The following is a 16797-nucleotide window of genomic DNA, read 5'->3' on the forward strand; positions in this document are numbered from 1 at the left end:
GAGGAGGAGGAGGAGGAGGCGGAGACAACAAAGGTACAGAGGTGAGACCCAAGTCGGCATGTGTGTAGAGCAGGAAACTTACAGAGGAGAGCATCACTGGGGGGACTTGAAGGTGAGGCTGGTCTTGAGGAGGCCAACCCTACTGGGCCAGCCAGCTGGGGCAAGAGAACAGTGTGTGGACAGTGGTCACTTAGTGCTGCTGTTCTGAAGTGGACTGAGGGAGGTGAGGCAGCCTTGGATGAGATCCAACTGGGACACTGCTGGGCAGCTGGAGCGGAGCACCTGGGTTAGATGATGACAGTGGGAGTAGAGGTCTGGGTGGAGGGGGCAGAATAAACCCAGGAGAGTCCGATAAAGACATGGCCCAATTTAGCAGCAGAACACACACACTGCGTGAAGGTCAAGAAGCTTTTCACGGCTTGTAGCTATTCAAGGACCCAAGTGAGGAAGGTGGGAGAATAAAAGAAATGGACCAGGACTGTGTGGCCCCTGGGAATACTGGGAACTGGAATAGAGCTGGGGTGTGGATTTCAGAGCTGCACAGTCCCTAGGTTAGAGAGTCTGCATCTGTGAGTAGCTCTGCCATTTGAAGGGCCCAGATTCCACCTCTACACTCCTGAGTGGGGCTTTTCTCCCAGTTGTAGCAGAAGTAGCGATGGGCTCTCACTTCTAGCCTTCCCTCCGATTGGCTCAAATTCCAGAGGAACTCAGGTAGGAGGGGCCTGGAGCAGTTGTTTCTTCTAGGACTTAGAAGTATGAAGAGATGGAACATGAGGACTTACTGTTCATGACATAAAATCACTGGAGAGCAACTCCGCTGCATGTACACTACACAGGCAGTTGGCCAACAGGCTGAAGTTTCTTTTAAGTGAATTATAATTGCAAAAACTTTCTCCTAATCAGACCAAGTGTTACTTTTCTTGTCTTGGTGAATTTTGGGGTGGGGGTGACTGTAAAAAGTGTTGATCTGGACAGGGAAGTCTCCATCCCCAGCCGTTCTTAGAAATAGGCTTTGTGGTCTGGTAGAGGGATTAGTGGTGTGGTTGGTCAGGAAGAAAGAGGACATAAGGCCTGGAACATGAGGGTAGTATAGAAGCAGGGGTGGAAGACATTCACATATTGTATTTTGAGGGTAGAACTGTATTGTTCCTTTGGACGTGCCATTTGGTCGGTTCTGCCATTGAGTCTTCAGCCTGAGGCTTTGGAAGGAGCCCCAGTCGGAGTGAGTTATCTCACCCAGGCTAGTATGGAGACACGAGTCAATGAGGGCTGGACTGCAGGGGCCGAGAACCCTTGCAGCTACTTCACCAGGGCTCAGAGCCCAGGCTCTTGAGTCTTGAAATTTTTTTGTCAGGGACCTGTCAGCCAGGAGCGGTCACGTCCCGGGGACTCCAGCCATCCTTTGGAGTTTGAGGGCTGGACACCTCTCCTCCCTGCAGAAAGCCTAACAGTGCCTGGCACAGGCCACTCAGAGGACTGCCCTCCTTTTGCTGCTTCTCCCGCTTTCATTGAATGAAAAGGCCTAGAAAAAAAAAGACAAACTGCTGTTTTCTCCAAGCCCTCGAGATGACAGCTGTGCTTGCCGACAGCCACCCACCTGGCTCCTGCCACCAAAATGACATCTGCTTCTCAGATGCACTAGGCAGCCTGTGGCGGCCAAATTGGCCTGAATTCAAATCCACCCCCCTTACTACTTAGTAGCCACGTGACTTCAGCAAGTGCTTTAATTTCCCTGGATTTCTCTGAGCCTGGGCGTCCCACTTGCTAGTGCTTGCCTCAGGGTTGTTGTCCTCATAGCTGCCCATTAGAAGCTACTCATTGCTGTTCCTCACTCTAGCTGGAGAATCTGTGGTGGAAGGGTTTGCCCTAATCCCTCTGAGAAGGAGAGGTGGCATGCATAGGATCTTAGGGCTGCCCAAGAGACTCTGAATCCTACATGGTGCTCTGCCTGTAGTGAAAGTGATGAATATCATTGTTGTCTTTGAAGGAAGCTCTGCTCACGCTTGTTTTTATTCCTATTCACATCAGCTCAGACTGATGGGCTTTCTGGCTTAACTTGCAAACCCACTTCTCATATTAACATAGGTTATCAGAGGAGATGCAGTCTGCAGAAAACCATCTCTTTTGAAAAGTAAAGCAAAAATAAGAAATGACTAGAAAAGATCGTACTGTGGATAAAGTATTTCTACATTTCCCTTTTTAAACGTATAAGCCAAGAACTGCTCGTATGGATTACAGCCTCCTGGTAGCACTGCCCAGGGTGTTTAGCTAAGTGTCTCCATTCACCCATGGCTCTCATAATGCTGCCTGTCCTGTGAGCATAACAGTAGCTGTCCCATTGTTCTGCCCTGTCCCTTCCCAGCCATTGCTAGTGACAGCACCCACACTGCCCAAAATACCCAGAGCAAGAGCTGGGTTTTATACCTAGGAAAAAAGTTAGTACATGATGCTTCAATGGAACAATACATTTATAGTGGCATCAAAACCTAGTTGTTTGGACTCTGCCTTTATTTAGTGGGACTGGGCCATGTATCTCCAAGGTATTGGAATCTTCTGTAGAGAGGAAAACATTCCAAGTGAGAGCATCCTGAAAAAAAAAAAAATCATCACTACCTTCATATTTCTGTTTTTTTTCCCTTAACATTTCATGGCCACAAGCATGATTTATCCTTGCTTTTAGTGGAGAAACCTATGTTGTCTTCTGATTATATGCATTTTTTTTCCTGCTTTACTTCTGTAGATAAATTTATTTTTGTGGATTTGCTGTTGAATCCCAGGTTTTGGATTTTGCAATCTTGTTCTGTGGCAGTTCTGTTTTACTGCTGACCTGTTAGTGTCATTGATCCCCTGCTATCCAGTTTGTTTTCTGATAATGCTTTCTCCACTGTAGTTTCCCTTTCTGTACACTTCATGCTCGATAAACTTGATCTGGAACCTTTAGTTCCTTACTGCATATCTACTTCTCATATGCATGTGCCTAAGTTTTGCACTTAAAAAGTCTTGTCTGGCTGGGCATAGTGATGCACACCTGTAATCCTAGCTAATTTGAAGTCTGGGGCTGTAGCTCAATGATAAAACACTACCTAGCATGGGTTTGGTCCTTGGTTCGATCTCCAGCAACACAAACAAAAACAACCATACCAAACTAAACCAAAAGAAAACTTCTTGTCTGATTTGCTCTAGAATCCAAAATGTACTGAGAATATCGGTGCTCCGGATTTTGAAATATTCATGAAGTGCCTTCTTGAGAGGTTGAATTAAGAGGTGGATGATTGCTTGCTGAAAGCAGGAGTTGAATAGAGTGAGGTGGGTGATTTTTGGCATAAAGACTGACCAGTTAGAAATTGTCCTTGATTCAGTCCTTTCCACACGTCCCTAAATCTGTATTCTATATCGGTGGGCTTCGTCCTTAAAGTACCTCCTGAATCTGCCCAGGTTTTCCCCTTTCCTTGCCACCTTCCCACGCTAGGCCACCTTCTGGCCTTGTGTAGAAGAGAAATGTCCAAAAGAACTCGAAGTGATGATGGAGTCGCCTGTGTTTGTGCTCCTGAGAGGTGGGGTGGCTATTGAATGCTTGAAGTGTGGTCAGTGCAACTGAGGAATGAAAATTTAACTGAACTTTAAATATCCATATGTGGCTAGTTGTACTCCATTGGCCAGCATGAGTCTACACTGTATGATAGGTCTTTTACTGTATATTTTCTTGACCTCTTCCCCACAATTCTTTTCCAGTAGCCAGAATGAGCTTTATGCCGACGAGACCGTGGTACTTATCACTTTTAAGCCCTCCAAGGGCCTTGCATCCCAGTTAGAGTGAAGCCCAGCTCTTCCCTTGCCTGTGGCCCCCGGAGCTGGCCGGCCTCTGCTGTCACCTGTATTCTCACGCTCCTACAGGACCTGGGTTTCCTTTCTGTCCTGTGAAAAAAGGCAGCGCTTTTCTGGAGCTGCGGCCTTTGCATGTGCTTTCTGGTCCAGTTAGGGTGCTCTTCCTTTGTTTTCTCAGTTTCCCGGAAACCTCTTCCTCATCTCTAGTTCTCCATCTATAAAAAGACCCCGACACTCAGACTCCTTATTACTCTTACCATTGCTAGAAATTACCTTCTAGATCTTTCTTGCTCATTCTCTGTCCCTCCTTCCTAGGATGTCACTGTCTTTAGGGCACCAACCCTGCTCTGTTCTCTGTTGGCCTCTGTGGAGCGTGGAGGCCCTGAATCCTCTCCTGTCGGCTCCAACCCTATCAGCTTCTCTTGGCCCTGGAGGAGGCGTCACAGCCTCCTTTTCTTTCTCAGCTTCTTTTCTAGACTCCACACTGTCGTCCTTCTCTGTAAACAAGGGTGGCATCCAACTGGGGGACTGTGTCCTTGATTAGTTTCATTTTTCTCAGTGGTAATCACAGTGTCTTCTGCCTCCCTGAGATTACTCTCCTCATCGCTTCTGTTTTGCTTGTGTTTCCAAATTCCTTAGCTACAAGATAATCTTAGTTATTTCACCCACATTTCACTCTGAGTAAGGAGAGTGTGCAGACGCATACAGCCACGCAGTTGGGTCTTTAATGCCAGGGAAACCAGGTTCAAGAAAAGTGAACCTTTTCTGGTCTGGTCCACGTACATAAACTTGGGTACCAAAAATGTTCAGTTAAGAAAAGAAGGTTTTTATTTTTCAAATAAAAGGCAAATTCAAGTTCTGGAAGAGCAATTACAAAATGCCAGAAAAGAACATGGAGTTGAAGAATCCCTCCCCGAGATAACATGGATGAGACCAGGCAGAGTGTACATGTTGTGTACATTGTAAAATTACAGTGCTGATTTGTTCTTCTTTCTTCACTCAAAAATACTGCATATGTGTTTCGTATCAGTCAGGGCTCACCTACAAGTCAATTGTAAATGTCCAACGAGCATCGCAGTTTGTGGATGTACCATAAATTACTAAGCATTCAGGTTAATTTTATGATTTCTGGCAGCTAAAATTTAGTTAAAATTTTTTTCTTTTTAAAAAACTGTTGATGAAATATCGCACCCTGGTCCCTTTTGCAGGGATGCGTCAGCACAGTCTTCCAGTGGCGTTAGTATGTAACTTGTCCAGGACGGGGATTTATTGTGACTCCATCCCCACGTCATGTTTCTCTTTGCGGCAATGACTGCTTGTTTTCCACGGGAGATGCTGCTCTGTAGTTAGGAAAACAAGTGCTCCGCGGTGGTGCTGTTTCCTGACTGCATCGCTCGCACACACTTGCTCCCCTTCTTGCCTTCCAGGGAGGCTGGTCTCCAAGCAAACACTATGGTAAACAGAGTTCCCTGGACACCTACTGATTGACAATGTAGTGTATTTTTATTTGAAATGACTGTTCACTTGCTGATTTGAAGTGTGTGACCTTGACCTTTGGGAATATTTCAACTTTCTTAAATGGCAAGCAGTACAAAAGAAGGGGCTTTGTCCTTGATGTTACTCTAAATAGTTTGTAGCTAATACAATATAATAATAAAAAAATAGCTATGCACATACCACACACACACACACACACACAACCACACACACACATATTAAAGCATGGGTTTTAACAATATATGGGCTTCTGAAGCTGTTCCTGTCTCTTATCATTTGGTCATAGGGTGGGAGAAGTTGTCAAAGGGAATCATTATGAAGCCCCTAGTTGTTTCTTGACTTCTTTTTGATTTTAGATGTCAAAGTAAAGTCTTGGGTATCAGTGAAGTTTCTGGTTAGTGCATTATGACAATGATCATTAGAACCCTCTTCAGCTTAGTGCAGAAACATCCACCTTGGTCCTTCTGGGGTGGATGTACCTCAGAGCAGGCGCTAGATAGGGTTTAGGGAGGGAAGAGGGTGTGGAGATGCCAGCTGCTGTCCTGAAGACCCACTTAGGATTGCCTTGGTCACAGCAGATAGGAGGCTTACCACAGCTGGGTTCAAGTGTCCAAGCTGCTGAGAGTGACTTTAGCCAGGCAACCAGGTAAACTGGCATTCCTGCTGGTGTGTCAGGTTGTTTTTCTACCATGTGGCTGTTTGTTTTATTATAATGATCCCCGGTGCTTAGTTCACCAAAAACTTCAGACCTATACCATAAAGCATTTGAAATTCAGTTCAGAAGGGTACTGAGGGACAGTTTGGGAGAGACTAAACCATGTGATCGAGCGCCAAATAATGACATAGAAGTTGTCATTCACTCCACCAATGCTTGTTTGATCCTGCTCTGCATGAGATACTGTTTTGGGGAATTCAGTTAGGAATATGACATGGTTTTCCTGCCTTATAAGGAGCTTCTGAAGGTGGTGACTCCATGTGAAAGAAGCTTGTCACAGCCACGGAATTCAATGAACCGGGTGCCTGCAATGGTGAACTGAAAGTGGATTTGGGGTTAAGGGCAGTCAGACAGGGTCTAGTCCAGGAGATGGAGTGGGGGTCAGGGGCCGAGGCTGGTGGTGGTGTGTGGCATCTGGGGAACATGCACAGTGCAGCGGATGTTGACCTGTGTGCTTGGCATCCGTGAGGGCTGCTGTCAAGACTGGCAGCCTGACCTCACATCCAGCAGCCCCTAGGTGATGCTTTGTTGGTGTCGAGAGTGGGGCAGGGTTCACTGAACTCCAGACCAGGGCCACCCAAAGCATGGGGACTGACCATTGCCAAGAGGCGGGTGCAACACTGAGAGTGAGTGTTCAGATCTCTACGGCAACTTGACGTTGCAGCCACCTCTCATTCCCCGGATTTATTGGAACAGGAGAGGGACCTGTTTGGCTTTTGTGATACTCACACGTGCACAGACGTGTGTGTGGCTTGAGCTGTGAACCAACTGGCCATGTGGCTTTTCTTAATGAACAGAAGTGAGACAAAAGAAATCAAAACAGCCTTGTCCTTCATGGCAGCAGTTTGAGAAGCATCACTCTAGACCAACAGGATGTAGTGGGACCTGAGGCTGTGGACCCGAAAGTCAAGAACTTAAGTAAATGTGAGTGGGTTGTCACATTCCAGTTTCACATCAGGCCCTGGCCAATGTGCAGCCCCCGCACGGGCCCAGAGCCCTACCGTCAGCATGATGTGATATTTATTCATTAAAATTAATTTCTCCATATATTATATAAAATTCTGCACACATTTCCTATGCATACTACATATACTGCATTAACTTGTCATTTTAAGTAATATTTTTTGTCGTGTTTATATGCTGTGGTTTCTTAGTTTCTCTATGTATGACCATTGCTACTTTTTCTCATTGTAAATAGTGCATCTGTGAATGTTTCTTTACAAATTAGGGTTTATTTCATCTTTCTTTTGTGTTCCTGAAGTCTTTACCCAAAGGGGATATACTGTGCCAAAGGGTCAAATTTCATTGCTCTCTGGAAAGACTGAACTGATTTGTATGGTGGGGATTACTATATGGGTTTTCTATGTAGCTTTAGGGTCTGTGATTTTAGTAACTTTTCCCTAGTTATTGGGCATATGCCTTGAGATTATTTTAATGTGCTTATGTTAGGAGGTTGTAAAGATGTGACGATTTGATTTTAATGTCTTTTGCATATTTAAAATCAAATGGTTTTAGGGCCTGGGATTTAGCTCAGTGGTTCCTCCGCCTACCTTGCAAAAGCAAGGTCCCAAGTTTGATCCCTGGTACCAAAAGAAAAATAAAAAACAAAAGCAAAAATAATAAAAAATAGTTAAAAAAAACCTCTTTACTAATTTGAAATATTGACATCCTATAATTTTTTTTATTAGTTTCTTACATAGTGTGGATGTAATCTTTGGCTCATTTTACTTTACATCTTTCCTCTTTCTGCTGTTGGTTTTCTATTTAATTATAGTTTTTGTCATAAAATTCATTTGTGTTTACATTTTTATACTTGGTTACATCATCTCTGATGGTATTCTTTATTGTCTTGGCCAGAAATTATTTTCTACTTTATAAGTGGATTAGATATGAAGATGCTATTCTGCTCTTGTCTTGTTGCTGTTGTTGTTTTGTATTTTTGGTGCTAGGGATTGGATCCCTGGCCTTGCACGCAGCCACTACGACTGAGCTACACCTCAGCTCCTTTTTCTAGTTTTTAAATTGCTTATGGAACAAGTTCGGCGGGCAAGATGGCGGATGACAAGGATTCTCTGCCCAAGCTTAAGGACCTGGCATTTCTCAAGAACCAGTTGGAGCACCTGCAGCAATGAGTGGAAGATGAAGTCAACAGTGGTGTGTGGGCCAGGGTGGCTCACTCTTGTCCTCCCCATTCCTCAAGGGATTCCTGGCTGGCCATGTGGTGGCCAAACTGAGGGCATCAGCAGTACTGGGGTTTGCTGTGGGCACCTGCACGGGCATCTACGCAGCTCAGGCATATGCTTTGCCCAATGTGGAGAAAACATTAAGGGACTACTTCCAATCATTTCGAAAGGGGCCTGACTAGCTCCAGATCCCATGGAAGAGAGAGGACGAGCAACTGGGCCTGAAGGTGGAGCCCTTTTGACCATAGACACTGTCTGGCTTCCCCAGCTGTCATCCATCTGTCCTGCCACCTTCATCTTTGCTTTTTTCCTGCAGAGGCTGTACAGTGGCTTGTCAGCCTGCACCCTGGATTTCTTCCCTCCCTGGCTCCATGAGACTGGCCCCAAGACTATGATTCACCTGTCCCTTCCTCTTCTAACCTAACTGGAGTGTGCAGCTGACTCTAATCTTCAGTGGTCTCTCTCACAATGTACCCCAGCTCCTCCTTCCTGGGAGCTGGCTCTATAACTTGATATCTCTCAAATGGGTCCCAATCCCTTTGCCCCTTGCTAACTACACAGGCCACCCAGGGTCTGATTGGGGCATGAGTGTAGAGGAGGAGGGTATACCTGGCCTGGGCCATCACAGGCAGGCCCATTGGACCCTGATGTTACTCCTGTCCACTGCCGTGTATGGCGCACATGCTCCATTGCTGGCACTGTGTCATGTGGATGGCCGAGTACCCTTCAGAACCTCCTCGGCTGTGCTGCTCACTGAGCTGACCAAGCTACTGTTATGCGCCTTCTCCCTCCTGGTGGGATGGCAAGCATGGCCCATGGGAGGCCCACCCTGGCGCCAAGCTGCTCCTTTTGCACTGTCAGCCCTCCTCTATGGCACCAGCAACAACCTAGTGATCTATCTACAGCATTACATGGACCCCAGCACCTACCAAGTACTGAGCAATCTCACGATTGGAAGCACAGCCCTGTTGTACTGCCTCTGCCTCCGGCGCCGCCTCTCTGCATGTCAAGGGTTGGCAATGCTACTGCTGATGGTCGCAGGGGCCTTTTATGCAGCAGGTGGCCTTCAGGACTCTGGGAACACCGTTCCAGGGCCCCCACCAGCAGCTGCTGCCAGCATCATGCCCCTGCGTATCACTCCACTGGGACTGCTGCTCCTCACCCTGTACTGCTTCATCTCAGGCTTGTCCTCTGTGTACGCAGAGCAGCTCATGAAGCGACAGCGACTGCCCCTAGCACTGCAGAACCTCTTCCTCTACACTTCCGGTGTGCTGCTGAACCCTTGTCTGCATGCAGGCAGTGGTCCTGGCCCAGGCCTCCTGGAAGGTTTCTCAGGATGGGCGGCACTTGTAGTGCTGAGCCAGGCACTCAATGGGCTGCTTATGTCAGCTGTCATGAAGCATGGCAGCAGCATCACACGCCTCTTTGTTGTATCTTGTTCGTTGGTGGTCAGTGCTGTACTTTCAGCAGCCCTTTTGGGACTGCAGCTCACAGCCACCTTCTTCCTGGCCACATTGCCCATTGGCCTGGCTGTGCACCTGTACCATGGCAGCCACTAGCTCCTGACCATCTCCAGTCACTTTCTTACCCAGTGGATTGGATGCCACTACTAAAGTCACCTCCCAGGCCTCCCCCAACCTCTTCAGCAGCTCTGTAACAAGTGCCTTGTGAGAAAAGCTGGGGAGGTGAGAGCAGCCAGATGAGTCTCTGGAGGTGCTAGGTAAAGGGGTACCCCTGGGAGACCTGAAGAGTGGGTTTGCTTAAGAAAACTTCGAACTCTCCCACCACACCTCCAAGTTGTTCCAGACTAAGAAGTTGGGAGTATCAACACATAGTCCTAAGAAGTAACCCCATCTCTGACATGGGAGGCCTCTTGTCTCATCCCTGCATGAGCAGTTTCTCAGAGTAGGATGTGGGCAACAGATGACTTTCCTTGCCTGGCAGATCCACTGCCACTAGGCATGGTACTGGCTGCTTCAGCTCGATCTTGGTGCATGACTTCCCCCAAGGAATATTCATTCCCCACTCTCATTCGGGAAGGTCCAGTTGCCACAAATTATACAACCATCACCCAGGCCACTCTGCTAAGCTTCCCCATCTCCAGCAGTGCCTGGAGACATCTGCCCTCTCCACAGTCCTGCTGCACACACCCAGCCTTTAGTCTGGAGACCCTAGAGGGGGCTGGGGTTTGTCTCAGGGAATGTTGCCCCTGGGCCCTCTTGAAGGCCTGTGCCACCTCCAAGGTTCTTGGGAGGTACCATCTTCCCACTGTGGAGCCTGCACCTCTGCCTAGTGTCCCAGCTCCCCACAGTCTGGAGAAGCTCTGGACAGAGTGACCTGTGACCAGGTATAGGAAACTTCTATAGCTCAATCATTGTCTCTCTAACTGCATAAGCAATAAAGTGTTTTTTTTTTTTTTTTTTTTGGTACTGGGGATTGAACTCGGGTCCTTGCACTTGCAAGGCAGGCCACCGAACCGCTGAGCTAAATCCCTGGCCCATCAATAAAGTCTTAATAAACTGTTCTAGGGTGTGGGTGCTTCCTATAAAAAAATAAATAAATTGCTTATGTTTTGGACCTCAGCACAGAATTTAAGATGTCAGTGTAGTTTAATTTTCTTCTATATTGATGTCATACCGTTTCAGCAACTTTCTCTTTTTCTTTCATTTTAATGCTGGGAATTAAATCCAGGGCCTCAAACATGCTGAGCATGTGCTCTGCTACTGAGTTACACCTTCAGCCCTTTGGAACCAGGCTCAAACCCAGAACCTCATGCATGGCAGGCCGGTGCTCTTATCACTGAGCTACATCTCCAGTCCACTTCAGTAGCTTTCATTAGTGAATTCTTTTTTCCCCCAGTACTGGGGATTGAACTCAGGCCCTTGCACTTGCCAGGCAGGCGTGGCACCACTGAGCTACATCCTGGCCCCTTATTAGTGAATTATTTTTCCTATTTTGTCTCTAATGGCTTGATATATACTCATTAATTATCATAGAATATATATATTTCTGGAATGTCCATTCTATGCTACTCTTCTTTGAAAATTAAATCAGTATTCTATGAATTTCAGTTTTAATCTTTTCGATTTAACGGAGCATCTCTACTGCTATTGCTTTAAACAAAATAATGCTTTAAAACAAGCATTATTTTGTATTTTACTCTTTTACTCTTTCATTTCCACGTCACTGTCAACTGATGTAATTCTGAAACCTACCTGACTTTGTGGGTGCAGTTTTGATTATTGGGAGGTGAGTGCTGTACTGCTTTTTCTGGGGGTGATGATCCTAGTGGGTGGGTGGCTGGTCAATGAGAAGACAAAGTTGAGGGTTTGAAATCAGCTTAGCTCCGAGGCCAGGCTGCACACCATCCTCTATGCCTTGTTCACAAGGGTCTGGCCGAGATTTTCCAGTGAGTCTTCTCGTAATTATTGAATGAAGCAATTCAGTGCACAGGCCATAGAATGCTGATGTTGAATCTGAAAGAGCAGATATTACAGGACTCATATTTAATTGTTAGGAAGGCAAGAGGGAAGAAAGCGTAGAACATTAGATTGGGTGTTCATTCCAGGTGGAACAGCGTTGAAAGGGACTTCTGTCTCAGTGTTTCCTTAAGTTTTACACCTGCTGTCAGGCCCATTGGGCATGTCTTCATAGCATGACCTGCTTCAGAGGAGATGCTCATGGATGTTTCTAATAGAACCCTTCCCTAGGTGGCCATAATCACATTTTTCTCTTTGATTATGGGCTTGGTGACAATATCAGGCAACTGCAGGAACTGAGGATGAATGCTTGATACATTAAATTTTTGTCAGATTCCCTAACAAGTCAACCCATCTTGACAACGAACTTATCAAAGACCTTATGACTGTCTCACATATTACTTTACGACCTCTGGCATTGTACAGCAAGTGAGCATTTTTCTTCAGAAGATACCACACTTGAGCATTTTTCTCCTTTTGCTTGCTGGTGTCTTGCTTCTTCCACTAGTTGTCTAAATTTCTATTTGTTTTTTCCAGCTTGTGTGGCTATCAGAATAACATATTCTTCCTTTTGCTGATTTCCCCCACTTTGAGAACAATTAGGTTAATAGGATAATTATAATTACCCATAATAATTAATAATCAATGTTCATGTAATTGCTTTAAGAGCAGAAAGCACGTTAGTGTGTTTCAGCCCCTTTAAACTTCATTCCTTCAGATTCCCCTGTGAGATGGAATTGCAGCTACAATTGTGTTTCTAGAGATCACTGGAGCCCAGTCGCCTGTATGACGAACTGCCTTATAATTATGTTTTTGGATGCTATTTTGTAGTTGAGCTTTGAGACTTTCATTTGCAAGTGTTTGTTGCTAATATATAAAATTGCAACTTATTTTTGTCGATTAACTCGTATCCTATGACCTGGCTAAATTCATTAGTTTGTAGATTTTGTAGCATCTTCCATATAAACTATATAGTCACCATCAAATAGAAATCATTTTTGTGCTTTATTGTTCCTCCCTCCTCTCCACTTTTTTTTTGTACCAGGGATAGAACTCATGACCTTGTGCTTGTGAGGTAGACGCAGTGCCACTGAGCTAATCCCCAGCCCCTTGTCTTCCTTTTTACTTTTTGCCTTATTGCAATATACATGCTATAGTGAGGGGCCCATATTTGAGCAAATGCTGTTATAATATCCTGGCTGTGGCAGGCTTCTTTTGTATCCTGGTTTATAAATCATAGATACATCATTGGAGATTTTCACTTTTAAGTTAATCCTGAGTTGTTGGAATTTAAAGAATTATTTTTTTACATATTTGTAGTGTGTGTCAGTGTTGGTTTTGATGTTGTAATTTGTACTTCACTAGAGTGCAGTGTTTGGAAGTTTGATAGAGGCTGGTTGGCAATTTTGACAGGTGTTTAAGAAGTTTGTTTTTCATTATTTGGAGGGGTGAGATTAACAGGAACTCGATAAAATCTACTTCCTTAGAGGAAAGGTGACTACTTTTATGGTCTGGAGCAAAGCATGCTATGCAGAGTAAGAGAAAAAGAGAGATGAAATGAAGAAAACATTATTTAAAATATGAGAAGCTATCTTTGGCTCTTTATTTTAGTGTTGTCTCTGTAATGAGATAACGCACATGCTTTGAAATGTGGCATAGGAAGAGAAAAAGAAAGTAGATAAAATCTAACTCTGATACTTCCAAGCTGGTGAACTTGAACAAATGACTTACTCTTAGTTTTTTTTCAAAACTATAAAATAAAAATACTAATAAGCATTTTGCATAAGCTCACATTAGAAATAATATGCTATGTAAAGCACCTGACACATATCTGGCGTGCAGTAGTATATAGCTGTGATTATTATCGGAACACACCCTTTATTATTTACTTTTCAAGCCATGTACTTATTAAACTGTCATATTTTACTTATGTGTCACTAAATTTTTGGAACGAATATCTTTGAAGAAACTTAAAAGGATCTAAAATTTTGTGTTCCTGGGAGGTTTGCATGGATGAAGGAGGAAGAAATGACAAAGTCTGACAGTAATGACAGTGTTGGATCCTTCGCCAACTTTTTTCATCTTTTAACTTCCTTCCTCCCTTTTTAAAGTCAGGCAAGCATGTTTATTTTGTAGGGACTCTGAGCATTTCACTTGACTGTGAATGTAGCCTGTATTTGGTAAACCGAGGGCTTGGCGGCCTGGGAGCTCCTGCAGCTGAGTTGGGACAGGAACTGCCCTTGTGGGTGGCTCTGGGGCCATCGAGAGAGGTCATCACAGATGGTTACACAAGTAATAATGGCCTATAGCTAGGCTTTGTCTTTATTGTCTGCCTCTATTTCCCTTTCCTTTTTCTATATCTTGACTAAGTACTTGGCTGGATGTCCTTGGCTAATGTTTTGTCCTGTGTCTTTCTTCTAGAACTCTGAAGGTGGACTCTATGTATGCATGAATACATTTTTGGCCTTTGGAAGGGAACATGTTGAAAGACATTTTCGAAAAACTGGACAGAGTGTCTACATGCACCTAAAAAGACATGTGAAAGAGGTGAGCTAAACACTTGTAGACCACTGACCTTGATACTTTCCCTGTAACATTGTCTTAGTGTGCTTGGGCATGGAGGCTTTACTGTGTCCCTATAACTTCTTCTCATTCTCTTTGTTTGTTTTTGGTATCGGGAATTGAACTCGGGACCTTGCGCTTGCGAGGCAGGCAGTGGAACCAATGAACCAAATCCCCGGACCTTCTCATTCTCTTTGATGTTGGAAAACAAAAACAGCACGGTGTGCAGAAAGTCAGATTTTCCCCAATCCTTATCTTAGCCACTTTTATTCTTCTTCTTCTGGACTCCGCAATGGAGTTGTTAAGAGGACGTGGGTTGACTGATGGGAAAAAAGATAATTTAAGTTTAAGAACAGAAAAAGTCCACATAAAACGTATAGAAAATACATAATGCTAGATACACTCATGGGTCCAAAAGTCAGCAGTGACAAAACATTTGGGTGTTTTTGCTATTGTTTATTTATTTATTTTTAGTGAGAAAAACATAGATTTCCTGAAAATTCAAGTCCCTGTGGAAGGGACTTCTTTCAAAGTAACCACTGCTGTGAATTGTTGCTTTTGATTTCCATGTGTGCCATTATGTTTGATTTACCTTGTGTGTTCATGAACAATATATAGTTTGTATATTTTGAGGATGTAGTTATATGCTGTCACCCTGTTACGTATAATTCTGTGTAGTGCTTCCCCATTCAGTGTGGTTTTTGGAATCTATGCATGTTGAGGATGCATCTGAGGGTACTTAATTTTAGTAGTTATCTGGTACTCTAGCCAATGAGTACCTTGTAATTATTCTACTCTTCTATTGATGAATGCTTAGATTTTTTTTTCCTACTGAAAACAGTGTGGAAACTAACATTTCTATACATTTCTCCAGGGGGAATACGTGCAAAATTTCTGTAGGAAAGATAAATGGAAGTGATATGGCTAGTTCATAGGTGTGTTTGTATTCATTTTTATTAGATAAAGCTCGGTCTCTCTCTCCAGGGTGATTGCAGCAATTTATACTCCTAGTTGTAATGCTTAGGAATTCCTATTTCCTCTCAGCTTCGCCAATCCTTGATTTTTGGCTAGGCAATGACATGCAAAAAGTTAATATTTATTTCCATGAGGATTGAACATCTTTTCATATATTTATTGTCCATTTTGGTTTTGTTTGTTTGTTTTGGTAACAGGGATCAAACTCAGGACCTTGTGGTGGAGAGGCACACGTGGCACCACTGAACTAAATCCCCAGCCCTGATTTTCTTTTCTCTAATCTTCCTATTTGTGTTTTTGGCTTCTTTGTGAATTTACCTTTTTTATTTATATATTTGATAAATTCTTTTTACATTTTGGTCATCAAATATTTGTCTATTATGTACAAAATTTTCTTATAGTCTGTGACAAGTCTTTTTACTTTTTGTGTGAAAAATTTTTGTAGAAAAGAAGCTTTAAATTCTGTTATTGTTAGATTTAATAAATTTTTCTCTTATAAGTTATACTATTTGGAGCTCATCTAAGAGTGTTTCCCAAATCAATGTCATAAAATATTTCTTCTAGCAGCTTTTTAAAATAGTAAATGAGCATGTTTTAACATTTTAAGTTTTTAATCCACCTATATTTATTCTTATATTTGTATGAAGAACTGGGAACTATTTTTTCCATAATGACAACTAACACCTTTCACAATAACTTATTATGGCACCATCTTTTTCATATTTTAACTTGATATTCACACTTGGGTTTGTTTGGGGATCTTACTTGTGTTCTGTTGATCTTGTCTGTTTCTCTCTCTGGAGAGAGTCTGTGGCAAGTCTTTGTACTGTTGCGACAAGCCTTCATATCTAGTACTATAGTGAAAATACTCTTTGTTTACTCCCCTCCCCCTAACCCTGGACTCTCTTGGGTATGTTTAGACATGTATTTTTCTAAAATGAACTTAGGAATCAGTTCATCTATTTAAAAAATATACTCCTGAGGGCTGGGGATTTAGCTCAGTACAATGACTGTCTGCCTTGAAAGCACAAGGTCCCAAGTTTGATTCCCGGTACCAAAAAAAAAAAAAAAAAAAAAAAAACTAAAAAAAAAAATACTGTTGAGGTTTAGGTCCCACTCACATTGAAGCTACAGATTAATCTATAATTCATACCATGGAAATTCCATGAGGGCATGGATTTTTATCTTCCGTTTTCACTCCTGTGTCCTTAAGCGTCTGACAATGCCTAGCTTATAGTAAGTGCGTCACAAATATTTATTGAATGACCACTTAATCTGGCATATTTCTGTATCTAATCGTTTTTATAGTTTAATAATATTTTGAAATTTTCTGTAAATGAATTTTCATCTTGATAAATTTCTAAGGTACCCTAAATTTTTTGTTACTCATGTTACTGCTTTTATTGTTTACATATTTAATTGTTTATTGATATTAGTTTGGTACGTTATTAATTTTCAGATGTCCATTTTCTATAGTCCTAATAATGTGCAGACTGTTTTGAATCTTCTAGTCAATTCTGATTTGAATTTTATTAATTTCTCTCTCTTGTTTACCTAATAT

At 43.3% G+C, this 16797-nt stretch overlaps 2 protein-coding genes across 2 annotated transcripts in view; both read left to right on the forward strand.

The window, feature by feature from the left end:
- The window catches only part of Usp13 (ubiquitin specific peptidase 13), a 109544-nt gene that overhangs the window by 15905 nt on the left and 76842 nt on the right, over window positions 1-16797 (forward strand). Inside the window, exon 2 of the mRNA XM_010632461.3 lies at window positions 14121-14246. Within this exon, the coding sequence (XP_010630763.1) occupies window positions 14121-14246 (126 nt within the window). The remainder of the gene's footprint in view (window positions 1-14120; window positions 14247-16797) is intronic.
- On the forward strand, window positions 8804-9855 carry LOC104867899 (probable UDP-sugar transporter protein SLC35A4). The gene has a single exon (XM_010632460.3). The coding sequence runs from the start codon at window positions 8805-8807 to the stop codon at window positions 9777-9779; it is 975 nt and encodes a 324-aa protein (XP_010630762.1). The 5' UTR covers window position 8804; the 3' UTR covers window positions 9780-9855.

This window comes from Fukomys damarensis, unplaced genomic scaffold, assembly GCF_012274545.1.
Source record: "Fukomys damarensis isolate Sample0158 unplaced genomic scaffold, DMR_v1.0_HiC HiC_scaffold_12, whole genome shotgun sequence".
In the NCBI taxonomy this organism is placed as follows: domain Eukaryota; kingdom Metazoa; phylum Chordata; class Mammalia; order Rodentia; family Bathyergidae; genus Fukomys; species Fukomys damarensis.

Bases quoted from the DNA above. Each gene is read 5' to 3' on its own strand.
- LOC104867899 (XM_010632460.3), top strand. From the start codon at position 8,805: ATGAGTGTAGAGGAGGAGGGTATACCTGGCCTGGGCCATCACAGGCAG.